At 37.4% G+C, this 23,497-nt stretch overlaps 1 protein-coding gene across 9 annotated transcripts in view; it reads right to left on the bottom strand.

The window, feature by feature from the left end:
- LOC117216701 (potassium/sodium hyperpolarization-activated cyclic nucleotide-gated channel 2) overlaps nucleotides 1–21,928 on the bottom strand; it is a 218,896-nt gene extending 196,968 nt beyond the window's left edge. For 2 of the 9 annotated variants that reach the window (XM_033463636.1, XM_033463638.1), the window contains exons 1-2: nucleotides 18,932–21,379; nucleotides 15,410–16,000 (exon numbers count right to left, since the gene is read on the bottom strand). In XM_033463636.1, the coding sequence (XP_033319527.1) occupies nucleotides 15,410–15,447 (38 nt within the window). In that variant the 5' untranslated portion in view covers nucleotides 15,448–16,000; nucleotides 18,932–21,379. Of the gene's footprint in view, nucleotides 1–15,409; nucleotides 16,001–18,931; nucleotides 21,380–21,625 lie in introns of those variants that run through there. The other 7 variants (XM_033463640.1, XM_033463637.1, XM_033463639.1 and 4 more) reach the window with 5 other exon arrangements.
- Between the last annotated feature and the right edge of the window lie 1,569 nt (nucleotides 21,929–23,497).

Below are 23,497 nucleotides of genomic sequence, written 5' to 3'. Positions count from 1 at the left end.
AAATCTCTATATTCATTTCGAAATTATCACTTATTTGAAACTAGAACAAGAATGACATGGAGAATATATTTTAGACAAAGTTTTCTTCTTACATAAAGTACTGTTAGTTTTTTAATAACACATAGCAAGAATATTAAAATTTATACAAAGTATTTCAGATTTAAGAACATAAAATTTGTAATTTTTTCATTTGATGATAATAATCTGTTCACCAACTGTATGTTTCGTTTCTTTAATTCTATCGAGAAACATTTGGAATTATATAAAAGTCCATAATCTAAGAAACAGTAATAATTTTACACGTGTTTCTTTGTGTCTAACTAGTTTAAATATCAAAGTCTAAATTTAAGCTTGACATTATAATAGAAAGAACAAATTATACTTGACTATTTCAGGCATCCTTCTGCGTCTGGTTCAAATCGAATCTCAAGACTCTTAAAATAAAACAGACATTTACATCTCAAGTGCCGTAACAGCATCAAATTTCAATCAATCCACTTTCAATTACGTTTGCTTTCACTCTTTTATACTCCTTAAATATAAATGCACCGAGTACAATCACTTAATCACTGATGTAACAGAACCACACGATTCTCTCTGTTCGTTTGCTCAAACCTCGGAAACCATTCTTTAAGAGTAAAGTGTTAGCACGCAGAGTAAATATTTGCAACATACCCTTTATCTCAAGTATGAGAAGTTCAGAAGTTCACTCAGAGCTACACTTAACACGTTCAGCGCCACGTTGCGCGGTTACCTGTGACCTATGATAGTCACCGCAGCTTTGAAACTTTCACTAGTTTACCAAATTACTTTTCGTCTCGATAATACTCGAGCAACGTGGCGTCAAAAACAGATCAAAGTATTAGATTGCTTGAGAAGTTTGTAGCGAAATCTAAGACAAATTTAAAGGTAAAGTATTCGTATGGAATATTACTAAACAATATATTGTATTAATTTAATCTAATTTTACTAAAGAATACTAAATAATCTCCATGTATCGTTTCTCTATACTAATTTTTCGCCACTTACTGTATAGTTTGGAATTAAATCCCATTACACTTGGGATCACTCAAGAAGTTAAAAAAAGAAATTTAAAGAAAAAATTAGAAGCTATAATAAGTCATAAAGTAAGACGTTAACGCTAGAATTACTGATCTGTAACATTTGCCTAAATATACTCCACGTACATAATTTTAATTACAGTAAAGTGTAATATATTGATGTTTCTATCGACATAATTTACAGTCCCCGACTATCGAATTAGGACCACTGAAGATATAAAGCAGAAGACCGCAGTGAAACAAAGAGAACAACCTCTTTTTTTTGTTAGAAACCTACTGAACAATTAAATGTTCTCAACAGGAAGAAATTGTTTACGTATTTTCAAACTACAAATGGATGGTTCATATGATCGTAAAGGAAGCAATACGATATTTAAATCATTCCCTTTCATGTAAAGCAACAGATATGGTATTGTGTCAGAATATTAATGGGAGTAACTGTATCAAAACTTTGAACGCTTCCGTGGCTTTGAATGCATCGAAATCCAAGAATATACTGTATAACCGCAAAGGACATTAGGGGCTGTACTCTAAACACCTAATGTACGGCTTCTTACGTACCGAAAATGGCCACGAAGCGTGGTTAACCTCTGAAATTCCTAGTCGCGATGTACCTGGTGCAACAGAACGGTTTGAAACAGACGGTTGAGAAGCGGCTGGCAGCTAATAAACAGCGACTTTGATATCTCGCGACCGCGTGTTTCTCATCTTGAAGCCGGCCGGCCCCGGTTATATGGGTTAGAACGCAATATTAGAGATTGTAGAGTCCCCTCTCGAGGGCAGCTAACCTGCGAACCTCGACAGAGATTGCTGAGATATGAACCATTCTAGCACTTCTTCTGCCGGTTGGACCGCTTGGCTTTCAGGCCCACTCGAAAAACGCCTTTGGCTGCCACCTATTTAGGCGACACAGGCCGATCCGCTGCCAAAGAGACGAAACGAGAAAGATCTGGGTCGATGATTTCGATCGGGAAAGGGTCGTCACGCTCGTACAATTAGCGAAATCGTTGCGGCGTTTCTTGTTTAATAAAGCTGATACTGCTCGTTGCCTTCTCACTTCTCCTCTCCGACGGACAAACCAGACACGGTTATACTCTGACGCGAATAATTCAACATTGAACGTATGCCAAACGAACGACCAGCTGATATACGATTCTTGCTAATCCACTACGGATTCTTGACGAAGCCGCGCGAAAAATGCTATCCGCTTTACCTTGGTATGTTTGCTCGAGCGAGATTTGAGAAAGGAGGATTTGGTAATCGTTGTTCCGATCGGATACACTGGTTTTCGTTGAATGTAATATGAGTTCTTCGGACGTCATGTTGACTGACGTCATAAAATACAAATACGACTCTTTGAAATTTATAAATATCTATAGTGTCTGCTTGTGATAAATAAATTTATGAGAATAAGTCGTTTGTTTTCCGAGATGTTGAATGTTATTGATATACTTGGAAATATAAAACTGTTAACTTCATGAAAAATCGATTTGTGTATTTGGCTTCTGAGAAGCTCTCATAACGAGCAGAATAAGAATCTTTATCTATTTATAAAAATTTTACCCTTTATACTGCACTGGCGCTATTAGAGGCATTAATAACGTGAAAATATTATATAACAGATAAGAAATGAATAAAACATGATGTAGATAAGTTGACAGACATTTATAACTTCTTATCTTTGAAAGCAAAATACTTTGTTTCGAAAGATTATTTTGTCGAAGGATTGCAAAAGTCTACTAGATGATACTTAAATGTGTTCATCGTGACAGAAACAATGTTTATAATCTCTTATGTTTATTTGTTGAGTTTATCAATTCCAAGAAAAAGGAAAAAACTTATGAAAGGATATCGTAAGAAGAAAGATGCACTATGGCACTGACGAGTTAAGAAAAAGATGGTGCTTAAATCATTTGGCAGAAAAGAAGAGAGAATTTCGTAATAGAGGGGCGGCACATGCCAACTCCCTGGTTCTCATAGTATTGAGTTGTTATATTTGTTATATACGCGGATTTGCGATCCATACAGAGTGTGTTCTTAATGCGTGGAACTTGCCTCAAGGAGATTTCGAGCTTACAACTTGTCCACGAACTATGACTACTTTCCTACTTATATATAGCGACTATTCTCAACTTTCTCGAATACAATAATTGATAGAAAGAAAAGAAGACATAAAAAATGTACAAAGAACGAATATAATAAACAATTTAATGAATCAATTAAAAATAAACTTAACACGTTCATCTTAAACTTAAATAAAATTATGTGATAACGTAAAAAAATTATGATTATATACATACATAATGTAACATATGTATGTATATATGAAGTGTTATGTAATAAATATATGAGGTATTTGTACACATACTAATCGTAATATATGTATGTAATATATGTACTAATGTAATGTGAAAAAAGAATAAAGATGGGGAATTATTTTTCGTGAAATTAACATATGGATAAACGTGAACATTTCTAGAGATGTGAATTGATCCTCGTTCGATCCAGCCAATTTACCTTATCGAAGCAAAGTAGCTGCGAAATATTTAATTGCATACAAAATTCAAGACTAATGGCTCTAAATTTTAAATGTATCGCAGGAAGTTGAACGAATCGAGTACGCCTGGCTTAAATCGCGTTAAAGCTTTTCGACGCTCCAAAAATGTCCGAATTTGCAGTTTCACGTAGAATATCGAAGCTCGAAACTTCGCTCGAGACCGACATCAATCATTAAACTTCGAATTTCACTGAAAAATCCCACGCTCCCTGCACGAAACTGAAAACACGATCGAAACTAAAGTAAATAAGTACATAACACAATGGAAACAAAACGGAAACTACAATTTCCCATTTTCATCAACGCCGAAATCCGCCTTTTGAATATTAAACGGCGAATATGCGACTTCAAGCTCAATTAAAGCGCATTAAACATGAAACTCCGATAAAGAAGACTAAACCTTGAAATGAGATTCTAACCAATGTCAAATAAAACCACATCTTAAGATCTATTACAATTCCACTTTTATTTTCTTCGTGTAGAATTCTCAAATTTCTGAAAAAAGAGAAACTTCGAAATGAAATTTTAACTATAAATCATGTTGAACATAAAATCTATGGATCTATGAGATTTGTACATAAATTCCAAAATGACGAGAAAAAAACAATTTCCATTTGTCCGAAACTATCAATTTACTTACAATCCTGTGACCGTGGCTTTTGTAAATTCGATACGCGACTGAAAACTCAACTGACGATATGCAATTAACTCGATTAAATGAAATTGTAACCGATGTCTCAGGAGATCAGTTCTAAAATTGACAAACAAGAGGACGAAAATATTTTGTAATTGAAACTTACCACAACGACCATAGTTACAAGAATGTCACTTCTACATTTCTCAAACAAAATTCTAAAAGGAAAAGGAACAATTTTAACGAATTTGAAACTATCAATTTACCTGCAATCTTAATTTTGGAATTTGATGATCAATCGAAAATTCAATTATATAAGCAAAGTTACAACCAATGTGTCGCAAAACTATCCCCAAAATTTACAAATACATATACGAACGAAAACATCTGATAATGAAAATGCCGTGTAATAAACGCGGTTACAACAATTCCACTTTTATATTCTTTTACACAAAAAATCCACGCTGAACAAGAGACAATTCCAACGCATTCGAAGCTATCAATTTCCCTGCAATCCTGTCACCTATTTCCAAATTCGATACACGACCGAAAACACAATTAACGATGTGTTAAACACGTCGAATTCGGGATTCCAGCGGCCTAAAAACGTCGTATGGCAAACATTCAAGGTGAAATTTTTCCTGGAACCAAACCTATCCGCCAATTAGCCACAACCCAGTCTGTGACACGAGATATTTTCTGTCTGTGCGCGAAAAATGTCGAAGGGAACGCAAGTGGCTAGTGACGAATTTTCACGACGAACGAGAAGGAGAATCAACAGAAAAGAAAAGAAACATTGTGAACATACGGGAACGGGATTCTTGGAGAGAGTAGGAGACATAGGAATCGTAGGGGAAGGGATAAGAGAGGGATAACGGAGGGACATGGAGAAAGAAAGACAGAGCGAGGGAACGAATGCGTTGTTACAGGGGGTGCAAAGAAGGAACGAAGAGAGAGGAGAAGGATGCGGAGTGAAGATAGAAGAGAGAGTAGAACGAGGACTACAATATGGGTCAGTTATTGATTGCTCCCTGGTCGACTCTGTAACGCCTACTATACACCTCCGCCGTTTCTATCTTGTTATCTTAGATTCCGAAACGCAACCACCACTTACCACCCTCTAACGTCGCCGAACCTATCTCTTTATTGGCATGTATGCAAATGTTATTAGACGATAGAGAGCAAGCTAAGGAAATACAGAGAGAAAGTAAAAGAGAGAGTATGAGAAGGAAAGGGAGAGGGGGAGAGAGAGAGAAAGAGAGAGAACGAATAGTATGGGTGCTGCAATAACGTTTTCCTCGCCAGTGACGTGTATTTATGGAATTTACCATGGGCCTCCGACCGACGACCGTTTAACGTTCGTCTCACACCACCACTGCCTCTCTGCATACGTGGCTGTATGTTTGTGTGTAATTTATTTTCGAACGATTCCGATCGATCCTAATGAGACATCGAAAGCTGTGAACGGGCGTGGTGGAAATGAATTTCAGAGCGAAATTAGGAAGCCGTGACGTGACTTTTTATCTTCTTCTTCTTTTTAAATGCACCCCTGGTTAAAAGTATCCGAATGCTTGCTTATTTTTGACACATTATATAATTAAATTGTTAAATTACGGAAAGTAGAATGTGTAATAATTTTATCATTTATAATTAGATTGTGAATGTTTATGCAAATCCGTATCTCTACCTATTATGAATAGACATACAGCAGGAAGAGATTTGTTTCATCGACTATATGTATATCGTAATGAGTAACTTTGAATAATCAAAGTATCGATTTGGTAATTTTGCGCTGGAGGTATGCGTTTGTTGAAACTAGCTATTAATGTTGTATATTACTTTCGTGATTGCGATTTCGTCATATTATGAACATGATTTCCGAATTTTAAAATGCAATGTTATCTAAAAAATCAAAACAGTTTGGCAAGATTTGTTTTGTTCCATTATTTGCTTTTCACATTATATTTTGCGAAACGTTATAATTATATTAGCTGTAGCAGAAATGATTACAGTTACGTTCAGATTTAGGATATTTGAAATTATTGGGATATTTACTGGACCACTAATATTGGACTAAATTATTTCAATCTGAACATTTTTACTACAAACGATCATTAAATAATTTAAAGAATATTGAAATACATGTGCATCAAGATTTGTTATTGAAAGGAGTAAAATTTTGAAATGATATGTTAAATAAATTACTTAATCCATAAATGATAAGACAAAATAATATGTGTTATATAACGATCCTTAATGCTCTTTTAAAAAGGTACGAACGAACTTATTACTCCACCTAATATATGCATAGGGGATCAGGAAGTGTGCACATTCACATTCACATTCACAATTACATTCACTGTAATAAGACATAGGATCGTTTACAAATTCAAAAATTCAACATCGTTTATCATAGATATTCACAAAGATCCTAAATTCTTTATCGTAGGCTCTGACGCAGCTATATAACGTTGCACATAATTTTTTGGCAAATTCAATACTACGTTTGCATTGAAATAGGAGAAAACGAGGCGTAGCATGATGTGGAGATTAACTCACACAAGATAGAGAAACTTAAGCACGGATGAACCCAGTGTTCGGGATTTCTGTAGCTCTTGGTATTTCCATTTTTCACCCTTTCGCTTGGCTGCGAGCGAAAAACGAAACGAAACGAAACGTGACTGCTCCTTTTGTTTCTTAACCTTTCTATTGCGCGGTTACGAGTTGTGTATTTTGCTTTTTCCTTTAATTTTTTTCTAAACGATAGCCTCGCGTTCCTTTTTAATGAAAACCGGCGAGAAAAATCGAATTTCATGCCGGAGAATTTTAAAGCGTTCGTCTACACGCACGAACTACACTTCGATAATCGCGAAATGTGACCGCATGCATCTCGGAAAAATCGATTTACCTAGGTCGACGTGTTTCGTTCAACAAAAAATATCCCCATTCGAAAGGTTTTTCTTAATGAAACCAACCTTTAGATCGTTTTCTTCGTGCGGAGTGCGCGGAATTCGACGATATAGGAATTGAATTTCAAGACCTTCGTGGAAATTTCAATGCAGTAGCTGAATTTATCGAGCGAACTATTTTTTTCCAGTAAAAACGGGAACTGTAGAATTTCAGGTTGAATGGAGTTCTTGAAATTTATGACACGGTTAGCCCCTCTGCCTTGTGATTCTTTTCGGTTAGATCAATATAAGATATCCTGCCTAATTTTAACAATTTAGGATGCAAACATTGTATCTATAAAGAACAATTAATTACAAAGAAAATAATTTTTCTTTTTCACAAAAGAAATGTCTATTTCCTTGAATTTACGAAATAAGGTTATTAAATCTCCAAAAGCAATTTTGTTCTTGGAAAAAATTAAAGATTGGCGATTCAAGAAATTTTCCTTTAAAGAAAGTAACCGTTCAAAAAATTTATCGATGCGTTGAACAGATTAAATTATATTTTAGAAACAAACATTTTGAAGATACTTTTTTTTAATGATAAATTAAAGATCACTTTAAGATTTATAACGTTAAAGATATCGATCTGTAATATCCGTCTAAATATTCTGAATGTTGATAGTTTTAATTGAAATAATATAAAGGAAACAAATATATATATATATATATATATATATATATATATATTATATCTTTATATTATATCATATTATATATTTTTATATTATATATATATATTATATCATTATATCTACATATATATATATATGTAGATATAATGTTGCATTTCTATATATCCAAATAGGACTCGATATCAGTTTTATAAAAAGCATCTGCATGTTCAGTTAGTTCCATTGTGAAGAACATAATATTTTTTCTGTCCATTGTAGAGAACATTAAGAGGAATTTAACAAGCACAAAACATGATAATTTTATTCATACAGTATCAAGTTTACAGCGATGATATGCGTCAGCGTTAACCATTTGCTGTTTCAGCGCTATGTCGAAAGCAAAACATTGATATATAGGGTGTCGTGGAAAAGGATCTAATATTTTGTGAGCTTATAGTACTTAATCCTTGAGAGTGCAAAATGTTTAATGAACATACAGTGGCGAAGATATAAATAGAAATATATCACGCGTGAGATATGTATTATTCATATCTAAATTTATATTACTGTCCTATAAAATAAAATATTCGCGAAACAATACTGAATATTCAAGAAATATGTCACGTTTTAGGCAAAAATATATTTAAAATGTATAAAATAACTTAATCGGGCAAATTATCAGAATTAAATGCAGCTAACATTAGATATGTATCAATATTAAATATGAACACAAATTTTGAATGAAAATTTCATTGTCTTTGTATCTCCATTCGCGTTTTCCGATCTTTCTTACTATTCATCAAATTTTCCATTAATCGTTGTTCCGATAATCGAGGTTCCACTGTGATTTAAAAACAGTAACGTTCGAAGATCAATTAATTATCACCTTTTCCCATCTGAGAAAATTCACATCTACAGAAGTTTTCAAAGCAGAGCAACAATTTTATTTATTAAAAGCGCCCCTTTAAACGATTTCAACTGATAAGTATCAAATATCTCTGACAAGGACTCCGTTCAAAAAGAACCGCGTGGCCGTCGATAATTGGGGAATCGGACTCAGGACACTCACAGAAATCTCAAGACGAGACTGACAATTCAATTTAGCCATACAAGGTGACTCCAAAATAGCTATCTATTCTTAAAACCGTTCCGCCCTGAATCGATCATTCAATTTCCCTCTCCGTGCTATTTGTATTTTCATCTTCTATTCCTTCTCTTCTCCAAGAAACATCGAATGGAATGTAATAGTGGAAGAAATGTAGAAGACAATCATAGGCCTCGATATAAAAATCTCTACATGACAATCAGTTTCTTCAAAACTCTGTAACGATGTTATTTTATTTTGATATAAATTCTGTTAAAGTATACAGGACGCCTCTGTAATTACAGTTCAACTAGGAAGCAGATTATTCTTCATTAAAAAATACGTCGACAATGCGAAACGAAGTTTTCGCATATGAAACTTCGTTTATGGCAAAAGTGATTTTAAAAATTCATTAGGTACATTTGCACCAACTATATTCTATTTAGCGCATATGTAAAAAGTTTAGAAGGTAAATGGTGCGAGAAAGCAAAATAATTTTACAAAATGGAATTTTATTTGATAAAAGCAGTGAAAAGATTATAACGAACTCTTAAGAAATAAAAAACAGAGTCAATGAATGTAACATATGAAACTTTTCATAGAAATTCAAATAGATTAGAAAAATATTTGATAAAAACAGGTAAAGAATCAAATATCTCTAGAAATCGTGCTTGCTCTAAATAGTTGATTGGTCACATCGTTTTGAAGCTTCATTTCGAAGCAAAGAATGGTCACCCTTTATAATAATACCATCGAATTTTTGTTTTACTATAAATATAAATAGCGATCAATTCTGACATACAGAATTTATCTCTGTAACTGTAAATACAGTTACCGATTATGGGAAACGTTTTGTTTCTTTTCTTTCTCTTCTTTCATCCAATGTATTTTTAACAGAACTTATAATAAGATCAGGTACATCCCGCAAAATGGAACATTTAACGAAGAGAAACACGATTTGTCAACGCCAAGCACAGGGACACGAATTTTACAACTGCTCGGTTCGTCCACCCATTCCAGGGGCAACATAAATTAATCACCGATGTATATATATTGACATTATGTAAATCACGCACGGATTATGCAAATTCGACGAGCACACACCCGCCGCGTAATCATTTCGCAAGTTATTGCACGAGACGACCGGCACGGAAACGAGAAAAAGATTTGAAGTGAAAACGCACTCGAACGACGCGAATAAACAGACACTTAAAACCTCGTTACTTTGTTTCTATTCGTTTTTTCTTTCTTTAGATTTTGTATTTTTCCCCACATTTTTATATAATATTAAGTAGTAGAAAAAGAGAATAAAACATCGGAATCACGCGATGTTGGAGCGAACGGCGATAAACATGGAATTTAATAGCACAAGAAACGCGTTTTTTCGCAGCCGGCTTTTGATTTGAATGAAACGCGCCCAATCCTAATCCTTGCCTTTCATTTAGCTTTCGCTTAACGATCGCGTTGTCGTTAATCCGTCGAGCTCTTAACGTGGCAGAAAATTATTCCAAGTAATTACAAGACGAACCAAACAACGCGTAACATTGCACCAAGCTTCACAAACGATCGATCCTCTTGGAAATATATACACAATTATTTTAAACGATGCATCACTCAATTTGTTAAGTATTTCGTTTCATTTAATCTTTACTCTCTATGCTTCGCTCAAATGACTGCTCCAACTTACAGAAAAATCGTTAAACCTTAGCATCCGCATCAAAACCACGTGAAAATGATCTGCATCTGATCGAGGAGGAGCACGTGCAATCTGGCTTGGCAATTTTTCGCAAGGAAGATGCGGTTCAGAAGTTTACCGACGTTAATGGAGCAGCTCAACACGGATTTAACGCGCCATTTAACGCAAGAATATTTGCATAGGCCCGATAAAGCGTATCAACCGTAGAACAAAGCGTTCGCGATGACACGGCCAAGTGTGAATCCAGCCTGCGGCAACAATTTCTTTCTTCAGCGACGTTTTCAACTGGATAGAGGATCTAGCGGCGATTGGAAGGATACGGAGGAAAAAGGGAACAAGCGGACTAGTAGCGAAATTTCGTCGCCTTTTTCAACCAGATATTACGTAACCGTGTCGCTTTCACAAAAATGACAAAAAAAAAAAAGGAAAAAAGAAAGAAAAAGGAAAACGCGTTTCGATCGCGCCACGATTTCTCCCGAAGCCTGAAGCTGTTGGCTACTAGCAGAGAACGAATCTAAGCGGCATGCTCCATTTTCAACGATCAATCCGTATGGCACGTTGAACAGAGACGTTTCGACGTTTTATCGCGAGAATTAATCGACGTCGTTAAAAGCGGGCGTTCACGCTGCAATGTTCGACTCCACGCCACCGGGCAACCTGTTAGTCATTATCCCATGCCCGTTGCGCCGAGTCACGTCCTATAAGCTCGCGGTAATTGACTTTGGATAATGGTTAATGGCGACTCAAGCTAGGTTTGACCGGTATCAAACATTCTTCCAGTTTTTCTTAGATTTACATGGTAGTTTGTGATATAGCTATCAGATACGATACTTGGTATGACAATAGAAGATAATGATTGTTAAGAGTACACTGTTCGAAATAAGTAAGGCAGACAGACATGGAATGTCTTGAGAAAGAAGTTAGTTTTTTTTTAAAGTGATGTAGTATAAAAGGAAAAATATGTAAAATTCTATAGTGCTGAGTACAACTGTTAAATTTCTAAGTTATCGAACGTTCGAGTTTCTAAATTTCCTTCCTATTTAATACTATTTGCTTTCTCACTTCTGATTGGAACAAATTATTACAGGAAGTTTCACTATACCTCCTGCTATTGTATCTTCCAGTTATTACCTATTCAAAAGTTTAAATAATTTTCTACGCTGAAAAAGATTCAACGATAGCGAGGCGCTAAAGACTGTAGTGGTTACATTCTTCAATTCAAACGCTACCGAATGTTTCGAACTAGATATCGAAGATTTGATGGCAACGATGGTAGGAAGTTAGTAAAAATGGCTAAACTTATTTCTCTGTATATGATTTTCGTAATAAAGTTTATACAAAAATACACAACAACCTTCGAAATGACCTGCGACAAACTGCAATCAATTCGAAAAAAGAAATCCACTTCTTCCCCAAAACGTGAAATGAAAAACAGATATTGTGGAACAATGTCTGTATATATTCAAGGCCGAAGCTATCAGCCGGTCACAGTCGATTTGGAGGAAACTGACTGTCACCTAGATTCTAGAGAAACAGGGTGCGCATCAATTAATTCCCGCATTGTAGCCAGGTTGGACAATACTTCTTTCAGGAGGGCGGCGATACGCCGCGCAGATAGTTTCCCCTAATTGTTTTGAGCAGTGCATCAGTTTGTTTTGTCTTGTTCAAAGGCTAACACGCGACTAACTTTGTTGACGCACGAGGGGCGGCGCATTTGCCTTGCCGCGCTGATAAACGCGCGCCGCATTTGCGAGCCTATTTTCGCGCCGTGAGCTTTTTTTAGACGGCCTCTGAGCAGTGCGTATATCACTCCCTAGAGATCTATGGCGATGTACAGGCCACCGGAAACTGGGGAAATACGAGAGAAACCGCACCGTGAACGGGATCTCAAACGAAACGGTGAACGACCGCGGAGAGGAATATTTAATTTTTAATTCTTCGAGTTATTCTGGTTTCGCTTGAAGGTTTATCGTGCATAATTTATAGATTATCGGAGACTATTTTAATGCAGTAAGTGATGAAGTATTTGATACTAGTTAATAATAATATCGTAGATTTCAGAAGGAAGCAAGTACTACCTGACGTGACTGAAAATACTAGTAGAGAGAATGGAAGAAGTCGTAGTTGCGATAAAATTGTCCAGTTAAAGTTCAGTTGTAGTAGAATACTATTTTATGTTGTAGTAAAACGGTATATTAAATTATAGCACAACTGGAAAATTCTTTCTAAGACGAGATCATTCTTTATGACTGAAATTGGAAATTTTCTCATGAACTATTTTAATTGTAACTACAATTAATAATTTTGATAATGCTATTCTAATCATTTATATGTACATAAAGATTGTCGTTAAGGACAAATTTTTTCACAGCAAGAAGCGTAAGTGCACAGCTTAAGGAGAATCAGATCGTTCAGCACAGACAGTAACAGTTTCTCCCTCCATTTACTTAAGGCCAGAAAACCTAAGAGTAAATAATCTCCAACATGATAAACTCCTCGATAAAATACCACTGACACAAAACCAAATCTCCCCAGTAAAAAAAACCTCAAACTTACTTTTACGCAAGAGATACACAAATTATGTAGTTGTATTATGATTTCATTTTCCTTCTATATAATACATTATTAACGCGCGAGCAAAAATGCATAAAAAAGAATGCACTAAGAAAAAGAAAAAGTTTCTCAACTTGCAGTCTCACAACAACGGGGATAAAACTCGCGTGAAAGACTCGTAGGAGGCGATTATTAGGGCCTGTGAGTCATCCGTTTCCGACCGAAACGAATCTCATTCATGCGAGCGAAAATCGGTGGGAAAGATCCTCGGAATCGGGCGCCGTCGGATCGATCGTTCCCGATTTAAACGGAAGTTCGTCTCTTTTTTTCCTTCTTTTTTCTCTGACTAAAGAAACGCGCTCAATTTTTCGAGGCGTGCCGATTACGGGCCGTGACGGTTTTGCTTGATGCGCCCGCTCGAAAAAAAGCCAGCATTATGTCTCTCCGACATAATATTTTTACTGCCGGTGACTGAAATAAGCGCAGATCGATAGTTATATTTATAAACGCGTCATTCTGAAGCAAAATTCGTGGAAAATAGATGAAGCAGACAGGCAAGAGCACGCCTCGGGAAACAGGCTCGGTTCTGCCAGAATTAAACTACGAATGCAAGTTCCGCCATCCAGTTATCAGTTTTTAGCTTCGAGTAATCGTCAGTTTCGCGAGCGTCAAAGGATTGAAGCGTTGCTGCTATACACTCTAGACGCTCCACGGATGGGATCGAGAAACGTATTATAACCAGTAAATAGCAATACATACGACTAGAAAGATGCGTAATAACGTCGACTCTGGATAGAATGAAATTTACGTGAATGGAGAAGCTCCAGTCTCGTTTCTAATTACGCCGCGTACAATGCGACGGAGATGCTGGGGTGTTAAGAATGTTGGCTCTACAAAGAGTGTTTGATATTCGTTAAGCTCAGAGTTCTTGGAGAAGGATCCTTTTTAGTTCTGCTTGGGCAATTTCTAGTTTCACGTGGATTCGTTTTTATCTCTGGTTAAACAGACGGTGAAAGTTTGAAACTCCTTAAATTATATAAATAATAAAGTGATTCAAGAATTTTATATAGAATTATCACTAAATTCATGTACATATCCTTTTTAATGTTGAATCAATCTGGAATTTGTTTCTAGGTATTTTAAAAATTAAAAATTAGTAGTAATAGCGAAGAATCGTGTAAAAGAGGAAATATGGTTGATCTATACTACTTAGTATATGCTTAGTATGCCTTAGTATTGCCTTTGTATCGAGGGAAATAAACCAGTCGTATAAATTTCGTAATATTCTTTGCAGAATATTTTACGCAATAAAAATTTAAACAAATTATTTTAAATCATTAATTGCTTATAAAGAACTTGTAATTTTAATTAGCCGAGAAAAAATTTGAAACTAGAATAATAAATAGGATTTTAATATTGGAGAAACGATAAAAGAATTTTCCGCGAGAAAACAATTTACAAGGAAATCTTAAATGCAAAAACATTTAACTTGTGGAAGCCTGCGGAATCTTAGTTGCGGGAAAGTTCGGGTACAGGAAATTAGACCGAGTTGAACCATTCAAATCTCTCCTCTGCCATTTTTCCCTATGTTCAATTCATAAAGAAAAAAAGACCATTCAACCGGATTATCGGACTATTATTCGAATCCGGATCTTTACCAGACAATTGCTTTACCGAATCGATCAATCCAAGCTGTCAACAGATTTCTGTTCCCAAATCCAAACGGTAGAAAATTCCTATATCTATTTTTATATCGAATAAGAATCTGACGACAGCGTGACCAATTTCACAAAACGATTTTATTGTTGCTTTTTCCAGGTATTTCTACGAAATTTGGCAGGATGGCTCAGTAGGATATTCGAATATCCACATAACATACAAATGTGTACAAGTATGTACAAGTATATAATGTTTCTTGGATTTAGCTCTGTTATTATTCTCGAATTATTATATCTCAATCTTATTCTTGTTTCAGAAAGCGAAAAGAGTTATAATATTTTAAAAAAAAAACTGTAGCACAAAATTGAAGCAAAAGTTTATACATATCGATATTGATTTTTTTATTAAACTTAAGAATCGTAACACATACACATTTGAGTATTTAAATAGCATACAGAATCTATTATATTCTACAGAATTCCTCTGAGCTTAGCCTGTTTATTTTCTCTATCTCTAGCAATCTCGATCCCATTCGCGTGTCAGCCGCGTGTCATCCAACTTAATCAGCAAAACTAAGGTGAACAATGGAATTAAGTGACTTACGGGTGAGAGACGCGCCGGTGCAGGCTTCTCACGGACATGGCTCTGTTCTTGCGATTGGAGCTCGAGGTCGATCCGTTGGCGCTTCCGTTCGGCGTGGTATGGCGTGGCGCAGCTGCTGGGGGAGCGGACTGCTCCCCCGTGGCCGCCACGGCCACCGCCGCCGACGTGAGGCCCCCCGAGGTCGCCAGGCCGGTACGCCGAAACGGGCCCGAGCTAGCCGCTAGTCGGCGTGCTAATCTGCGGGCGAGCCGACGGGCCAGGCGCGCCCCTGCAGCACCGGCACCCACGCTGACGGTCTTTCTGTCCCACCCCCCGTGGCCAGGGGGTGGTACACAATGCCTGGTGACTGCTCCGGCGACGCTGCTCTAAAGCTTTCTCTCCTCTCTTCGCGCCTAGCTTCACCTGCACTACGCGGCTCCTTACCGGCCTGATCACTGCCTCTCACCTAGGCCTCTCGTAGGATCAACGTCACTTTGCTTTGCATCAACGCCGTTCAGTATGCTAATAGGAAGCTTCTGGTCGCTCGTGTGGTGCTTTTGATCTTGAGCCCTCTGCTTCTTGTAATATTGCGATGTTACGCGGTTGAACTGACTGAAAAAGAGGCAGAAGGTTTAGTTGGATTGGTTTTGACGATTTTGTAAGGAGTTTTTATTCAAATGTACATATGTGAATATAATTCGAAATGTGTATGTGTATATAAATTGAAAAATCTTAGGACAATTATTACATTAACTTAAAACTTGGAAAAAATTCAGTAGTTAATAAAGACATTAAGCTGCTGATCATATGTTACAAGACCGACCTCCGAGCAGCGCGAGGAACCGGCGGAGATATTTCATGGAAATATGGTTAGAGTGTGTTAACGAATGTGTGGACGAACCACGCGCGAAGCCGAAGAACCGGTAGGAATATTGTTTGCGAAAGCAAACCTGATGCGTAATCAGGGAACTTTTAAAATAAAGTCACTTGCGGACGAAAATGGCCTTAGGAAAAAGCGCAACGAACCAGACGCGCAATGGGGGAATCACTGGAGAAGACAGTGCAAGCGAACTCGATGGGAAATCGAGGAGGTTCTAGAAGGTTGGAAAATAGCATAGACGAACTTGAACGCGAATCTGGGAGCTATTAAGCGAAGATGAACCTAATACGAAATCAGGGAATTGCAGGAGAGATTTAGTTTTCGTGTACGAATCTGATGCGAAATTGGAGATCCACTGGATTGGAAAGATCTTTTCTGTATTGAGACGCACGCGCGTGCGAATGAACATAATAGGAAATCAGGGAGTCGTAAGAAATGTTAATAAGCCGTCGTAACTTTGATTAACGAAAATCGACACGAAAGTTCATTAGTGAAGATGGAGAAACTGATTTTGAAGTTTCTCTAAATACACGTGCACTTGACCGTATCTCAAAGAATAGTACCATAATTCTATACAAATATAAATAATCTACATTTTGGATGAAATATTTATTTTTTTAATTATCAATTTTTAAAAATATATATGTACATAAATTAATCACAAATTAAATCAAAAATTAAAAATGTTCTAAATGACAATAATTTTATTATATTTTTAATTCAATTTTTATAAATAGATAATTTTTATTTGATAAAATTTTCATTATAATATTATAATTTTTCATTAAAAGAAACAGCCTCGTTTATTCATAGCATATACTATTTTATTAATCGCGCAAACAAAAATCAAGTAGAACGGTGCCGCGTCGAACTGCTGTTCCATTTCGTCCAACCTGTTCTTGGCCAAGTGCACGCGTACTCGACGAATTTTTAAAATCGATTTCTCTCATAACCTGCTACGAAAAAACTTCATTCCACATTCTTAACTCATGTTTACACAAGAAATAATTTGCTTGTTGATTGTTGAGTAAATTTTACATACTTTCACTAAATCTTGTGCGGTAACAACCATTACATGCAAAATAAATTCACAATAATCAAGATATTGTTTTTGACATTTCTGTAGTTGAAGCTGAACAGGTTATACACCTCTTCTCAATAAGAGATCTGTCTATTGCACAATAAATTACTAGTTAATAATATTAATCAATTAATAAGTAACAAAATGTAGGTAAGAGATTTCTTTTCTTTGACTTGTATTTTATAAAATTTATTTGTAAAATTTTCTTTATTTTAATGTCAAGTTTGTATTGGTTATGTGAGAAAAGCAATTGAATGCCAACATTATCTTTTTCTTTGATTTTAAAATTAAATACATATTTCTGTTAACGTGTTAAGCATTTCAAAGACATTATACTGAACGTTATAATGTATTTACAATATTCTACTAATCACAGATACTATTGGTCTTTCACAAAAGTTCGTCGATTTGGACCTAATTATTTCCATTTTCAATTATTTATTAAAATAAATAAATCATGAAAATAAACTGATCGTGTGTAGTTTACTAGCGATATTGATAATTTGTAACTTGTGACATAAAATTTCATTAAAAATATTAATTCAATGGTGCAAAAGAGCTCTGGGATTCACGACAGAATAAGAATGAATTTGAATGAGTTAACCATGTTACATGCATGCATACGATTAAACCGAGTAGTTCGAGTCAGTCTTTTTTCTTTTTCTAAAGAAGCACGACTATTTTGCTCAATCTCGTGTAGCACGAATTTCGCGTGATTTCTACGCGACACTTAACGTATACACGTGATTTTTATCGTTGATCACAACGTATTACTGTACGAGCACCGTGTTGATTCGCGTTTCGTGGCCCCGAGACCATTTTCGAGTTGCGTGGCTCATTTGCAATGATAACACGGAAACAAAGTCAAGGCCGTTCGAACACAATGCATTCGAATAACAAAAAGAAAAAAGGTAATACTTCAAAGAACGATTCGCCTTCGTCTAACATTATATTCCAAATGCTTATCCTATTTTCCTTGATTCTAGCCAGGAACGAAGGGAATAATAAACGCGATTCACGAATCTAAAACGCCAGAAGGCTTTTCTGTATCGTTCGTCGGAAAACAAAACGGAAAAATAAAACAGAACTTTAAACGCAGAGGCGGTAGCCAATTAATTTTCACACCGTCTTCCTGCTCTTCGCTCAACGATTCTTTTCGGATCTCTACCTAATTTTAATTATCTTCCAACACACGAAAAAACTGTGCGATGCTTTGGTTTTCTTCTGTTTAACGTACGATCCGCGTCTATTTACGTGGTTCCAAGTAGTAAAGCCAACTGGAAACTGTGTCAAATGAAATCGTTAACGAAAAAAAAAGAAGGGCTCGACGGTCTTGCAATTGACATATAAATTGTCTTTGAACTCACACGTAATTAGTCATTGGAACATTAACCCACTATTAGAATCAGTGAATCGTGGATGACCCACAAGAGCTGGAATTTCAGAGTAGCTTATCTTAATTTGAATCTTATATCCTATGTGATAAAGACCAGCAATGTATTTTAAAATTAAATACCTATGATCGTAGTTATGATAATAATAAGGATAATGGTAAGGAGCGGATGAAAAATATACTACGTACCTGCGAAAGAATCACGAGGTAGCTGAGAACACGACTCGAAACCGGCGATTCATTCCACTTTGTTTCTGGATAGGTCGGTACACGCGATTCGACGTCAGTGATCGAACATCAGACTTTCCTCGGTGTGGTTATCGGTGTATCACAGTTTGTAGATCCGACGCATGCCCCACGATCGACCATCGTTTCCATTAATTACACTCGCATTTCAGCCTGGCACTGTGTCGCGCCCCCTTTCATTCACACCCATCTCCTTGAGCCCACGTGTTCACCTAATTCTCGTTTAATATATCTTAGTATCACAATGGACGATTTTTTATATTTTTCTATCTTGCTTGTGTTTAATAATTTATATACTTCCTCCGCTTCTTATTCCTCCTCGTCTCTCTTTCTTCTTCTTCGTCTTTTGCTCTTTAATATTTGTTTATAACCTTAAGTTTAGAAATCACAGTCGCGAATTGATACGGATCACCGTAGCATGTGCAGCTGCTGTTGCCGTTGTTCTCTCAGAAACGAAACCACACTGTCTCGTATACCCAGCATGCCCTTCTATCTTTCTTTTATTCTTTCTTTATCATTCTCAACACGCTGCACACGATTGGTACGACTAGTCACCGATTATTCTCCTTGAGATACGATGGTTAGTCGTTGAACGATTCTCGTTCTCGAAGGGCTCCACATACACGCCGTTCTCTTCAGTTCTTTTATTTTGCTTTCTCTTCTTTTCTTCCTTTTTCTTTTCTATATTTATTAATAATCGTTCTAGGACGGAATGCGCGTGATTCGTTCGCCAGCCGTGTGTGTGCGGGCCGTCTCTCACCTGTTCGACACGAAAATTCGACACGAGAGAAAGCACAGGATTATTCCGCGTCTATCTGCCTCTGAAAGGAGTTTCACTATCGACCATCAATGCGCACGTGCAGCCAACGGGCAATGTGCCGAATCCTCTCGCTCGTCGTCACTCAGACGAGGAGGCCACATAAAAACGACGTCGACGGGGCGCCTCTCAGAATCGAGACTCAGCTACGAGTTGCGAAAAACGAGTTATCGCAGTCGCGTACTTCCTCGCCTTGTTTCGTTCTTGCTGCACCCCTCGTTTCTTCGCTACAAAGCGATTCTTCACATTCGGCTTGGCCACGCACGAGCGTCGAGGTGCCATCCTCTCGTTTTCTCCACCGATCTGCTATATTCGCTTTCCTTTTCTTCTTCGATCCACCTCACGTTCTCTATTTCTTTCTTCGTCTCCCCCCTATTACTCTCAATTTTCTTTATTTCTTCCTCCTTCTCGTTATTACTGATCACCGTGCGTTTCGTCTCCCTCCGTCGACGATGTATCCAAGCATCGTTTGAAAGAAGCAGATGTGGCGATCGTTGTTCTCCCCCGTCGATCCTGTCAAAAATGACACATCTCAGCTAAGTGTCATCGTCACTGAACGTCGGTGCGCATCTCCGGCGGCAGTTCGACGGCATGGCAACCTACACACGTAACAAGACTCGGTGGCGCGATAGTCTCGATGCCGTGCGACCGTCAATCGATCGAAAATCATCTGCCCGCTTCGAGTCGTACTCCTCCGTTCCTCGCTGGCACGCTTCGACTCGATCCAGCCGTGTTCCTCGCAATCCCATCGACTCTTCTGCTCCAAGTAGGAAGCGGGAAGGGAATCGACGTTGACTGACGACAACGACCACCGCGACAAGCTGTCACTTTGTTCTTGATGCTCGCCTCGTTTATTCGATCGCCACACCGTTTCTAACGATATATCCGTTCCGGGTTCTGGCAACGGCCCCTAACGACATCTGATTTTCTTCGATTGCGATCCCGCCGCTTTTCCGGCAATCAACCCCGCTCTTCCTCCCCTTTTATCCAAGCCTATCAGTACCTGTTCTCACTTGCCTTCTCTATTTTTTCTCCTTTGACTTTTCTATCTTCGTCGTCCGCGTTATTCGGATAGATGTAGCCAGTCTACACTAGTGGCCGCGCACACGCTTCCTCTGTCTCTCTCGCTCAATCGCGACCAGCCATTATTACCGAGTAATCCCGCGACTGCTTAATTACTCTCGATACCGCACTCACCGCCAATATATCTCGATACTTCCCCCTCGAAGCACGAGACACCGATGACACGGTCTGCTCGCGTGACCCGTTTACGTTCCGCAATTTCCTTGCCCGTGATATCACCAGCTTCTTTTCTCTCTTTCTGTTTCTCTCCCTTCCCCTTTTTGTCTGCTTGTCTATCTAAATTGTCCTGTCTACAGTTCACTCTACGTTGTCCGCATTCCACTCTTCCGAGGACCGGTTGTTCGTTTCGACGTGTGGCGCACCGTTGGTCCTTTTCTGCGACTGTCAAACGAAAAGAGACTCGTTACGAAGAATCGAACAGCACGATGTCCACGGTGTCAAATGTGTCGAGCTGCTTCAATTGTTTCTTTATTTCTTTTATTTTTTTTTTTTTTTTTCTTACTGTTAGAGACACACGGGCGCGCGAATTTCTCCTTGTCTTTCCTTTTCCCCCCACCCCGTTTCCCTTTAGTCACGGTTATCTCTTAACCTCGACACCTATGATTCCTCTTACGTTTGCTCCTGTCTCCCTTTCTCTCCCTCACACGCTCGCACTCACCTCGTCCAAACGTACACTCTCTTTCGTTTTCTCTCTCTCGCTCTTCTTTCTCTCGCGACTTTCATTCATTTCGACATACTCGAAGGGCGCGACGTTTCCTTTAAGACGATCCTATACACGCGCCCCGCTCCTGTCCTTATCGATTATGACGCATACTGCATGGAGAAAGGCTGCCCACCCGTCGACGACCAAAAAGGATTCCCCGCGTGAACAGTTCGCAGATCCCTCTGTTCGCCTAGCCCACGACAAGAGAATCCGCGAGAATCCGTGCACGGGTGTCGCAAGTGTGTGTATGGGTGCCTGCGGCAGCCGTGTTACGTATACAAGCGTAACCCCGACCTCGATGTTAGGCGGCTGATAGCCGGCCTCACACTGATACGGCTCCGTCGTTACGACCACGGGCCATACCCGCCCCTTCGACACCCCCTCCATGTCATCCGAAAAAAAAACTACACCCCTCTTTAGAGGGACGACCGCCGCGCCTCCATGTGGCATTTCTGCCAAGCGATTCGTCGGCCCTTCGATTCCTACACTATGCGCTTGCGTTAACCGCCGAACCTACGTTTTTCGGACAGAATTGCATGCTGTTCCGTGCCACCTGACATTTTTTCATGGCTAGAATACTGCGAACATTCCAATCGAATATTTCAAATGCAACCCTTTCACGATACAATTCGTTAAGGCGTTATTGGAACGTACGCTTCGATTTTATTATGTGGAATATGTATCACGTTTAAGGAGACTTAGAATAAAATGTAAAAGCTTCATTCATGCAAATTGTATATTTTGTTTGTAGTCCTAAGAAATAGACGTAAATGTATGTTTCTAGCCTAAGTACATATGTCTTGTTGTTTTGATACAGTTTGAAAAACATTAAACAGCGTGTGCGCCATTTCTCCGTATATATGTAGAAACATATGCATATAAGTCGAAATAATAAAAAGGATATAAACTTGAATTACTTTTTATTCTCATAGTTTATTTCTATATTTTTCGATAACGTGAAATATGTACTTTACGGATCAGCTTCTATCTTAATTAATATTTAATTGTTCATAAAAGAAATAAAGTTCCTTTGTGCGTGTAACTGAGTTTATCATTTACATAAATAGTAACACGTAAAAGAGTATCTTCCGATTCTTTTCATGAAAATTCACTAGTAATGTTCCATTTGAGGCTATATGTTGAACATTTAATTGCGTGTGTAAAGGAATATTGCAGGACTGTACTTTATGTGGCGTTTTCTGCGGCACGAACTAACACTGAGGTTATACGATACCGAAATCACATATACATTGACTACGTTTAATCGATGCCGCTGATAAAACCAGCATGAATATATATATATATATATATACAGGACGAATTTCGTGCTGTTGAATTTGTACTTCATACCGAATGATAATTTACTGAGAATAAGTGTAGTCTTTGCAATGTAAAATTTGTTAAGATATTAGAGTACATCATTTACAACATATGTTAAATATTTTCAGTATAAACTTAAACTTTGTACAAGTTCATAGATGCCTCAAGGAATAATACTTTTAGTATTTTTATATATGTTTTCATCAATCAAAAAGTAAACGAAAAATTTAAACCGTGAGGTAAGAAGATAACGTTATAGTAAATTATTTTTTCACATTAATTGATTTGATAAAAATGAAAACATATGATCGATTGTAAAAATAAGAATGTAGAATATATGAAAGTACATTTTCCAAATTGCTTATTCTATTCTGATATCCATGACTTTGTTAATTTTGAAATCATACAGGCGTTTGAAACGATTCGATCGTAACAACGCATGTAGAGTATCTGTTACGATATCTTTTCGTGCACATTGAAACTTTCTTCTATTCTTTTTCGGTCAAATTTTCTATCTATCTATATATATGTACAAAAAAATGTTAACTTAATTAATAAAGATATGCAACCTCGACTTTCAATCTCT

Source organism: Bombus bifarius, unplaced genomic scaffold (genome assembly GCF_011952205.1).
Source record: "Bombus bifarius isolate JDL3187 unplaced genomic scaffold, Bbif_JDL3187 scf7180000007973, whole genome shotgun sequence".
Lineage (NCBI taxonomy): Eukaryota > Metazoa > Arthropoda > Insecta > Hymenoptera > Apidae > Bombus > Bombus bifarius.
Note: the sequence above shows the minus strand (reverse complement) of the source record. Positions and strands in the feature narration are given on the sequence as shown.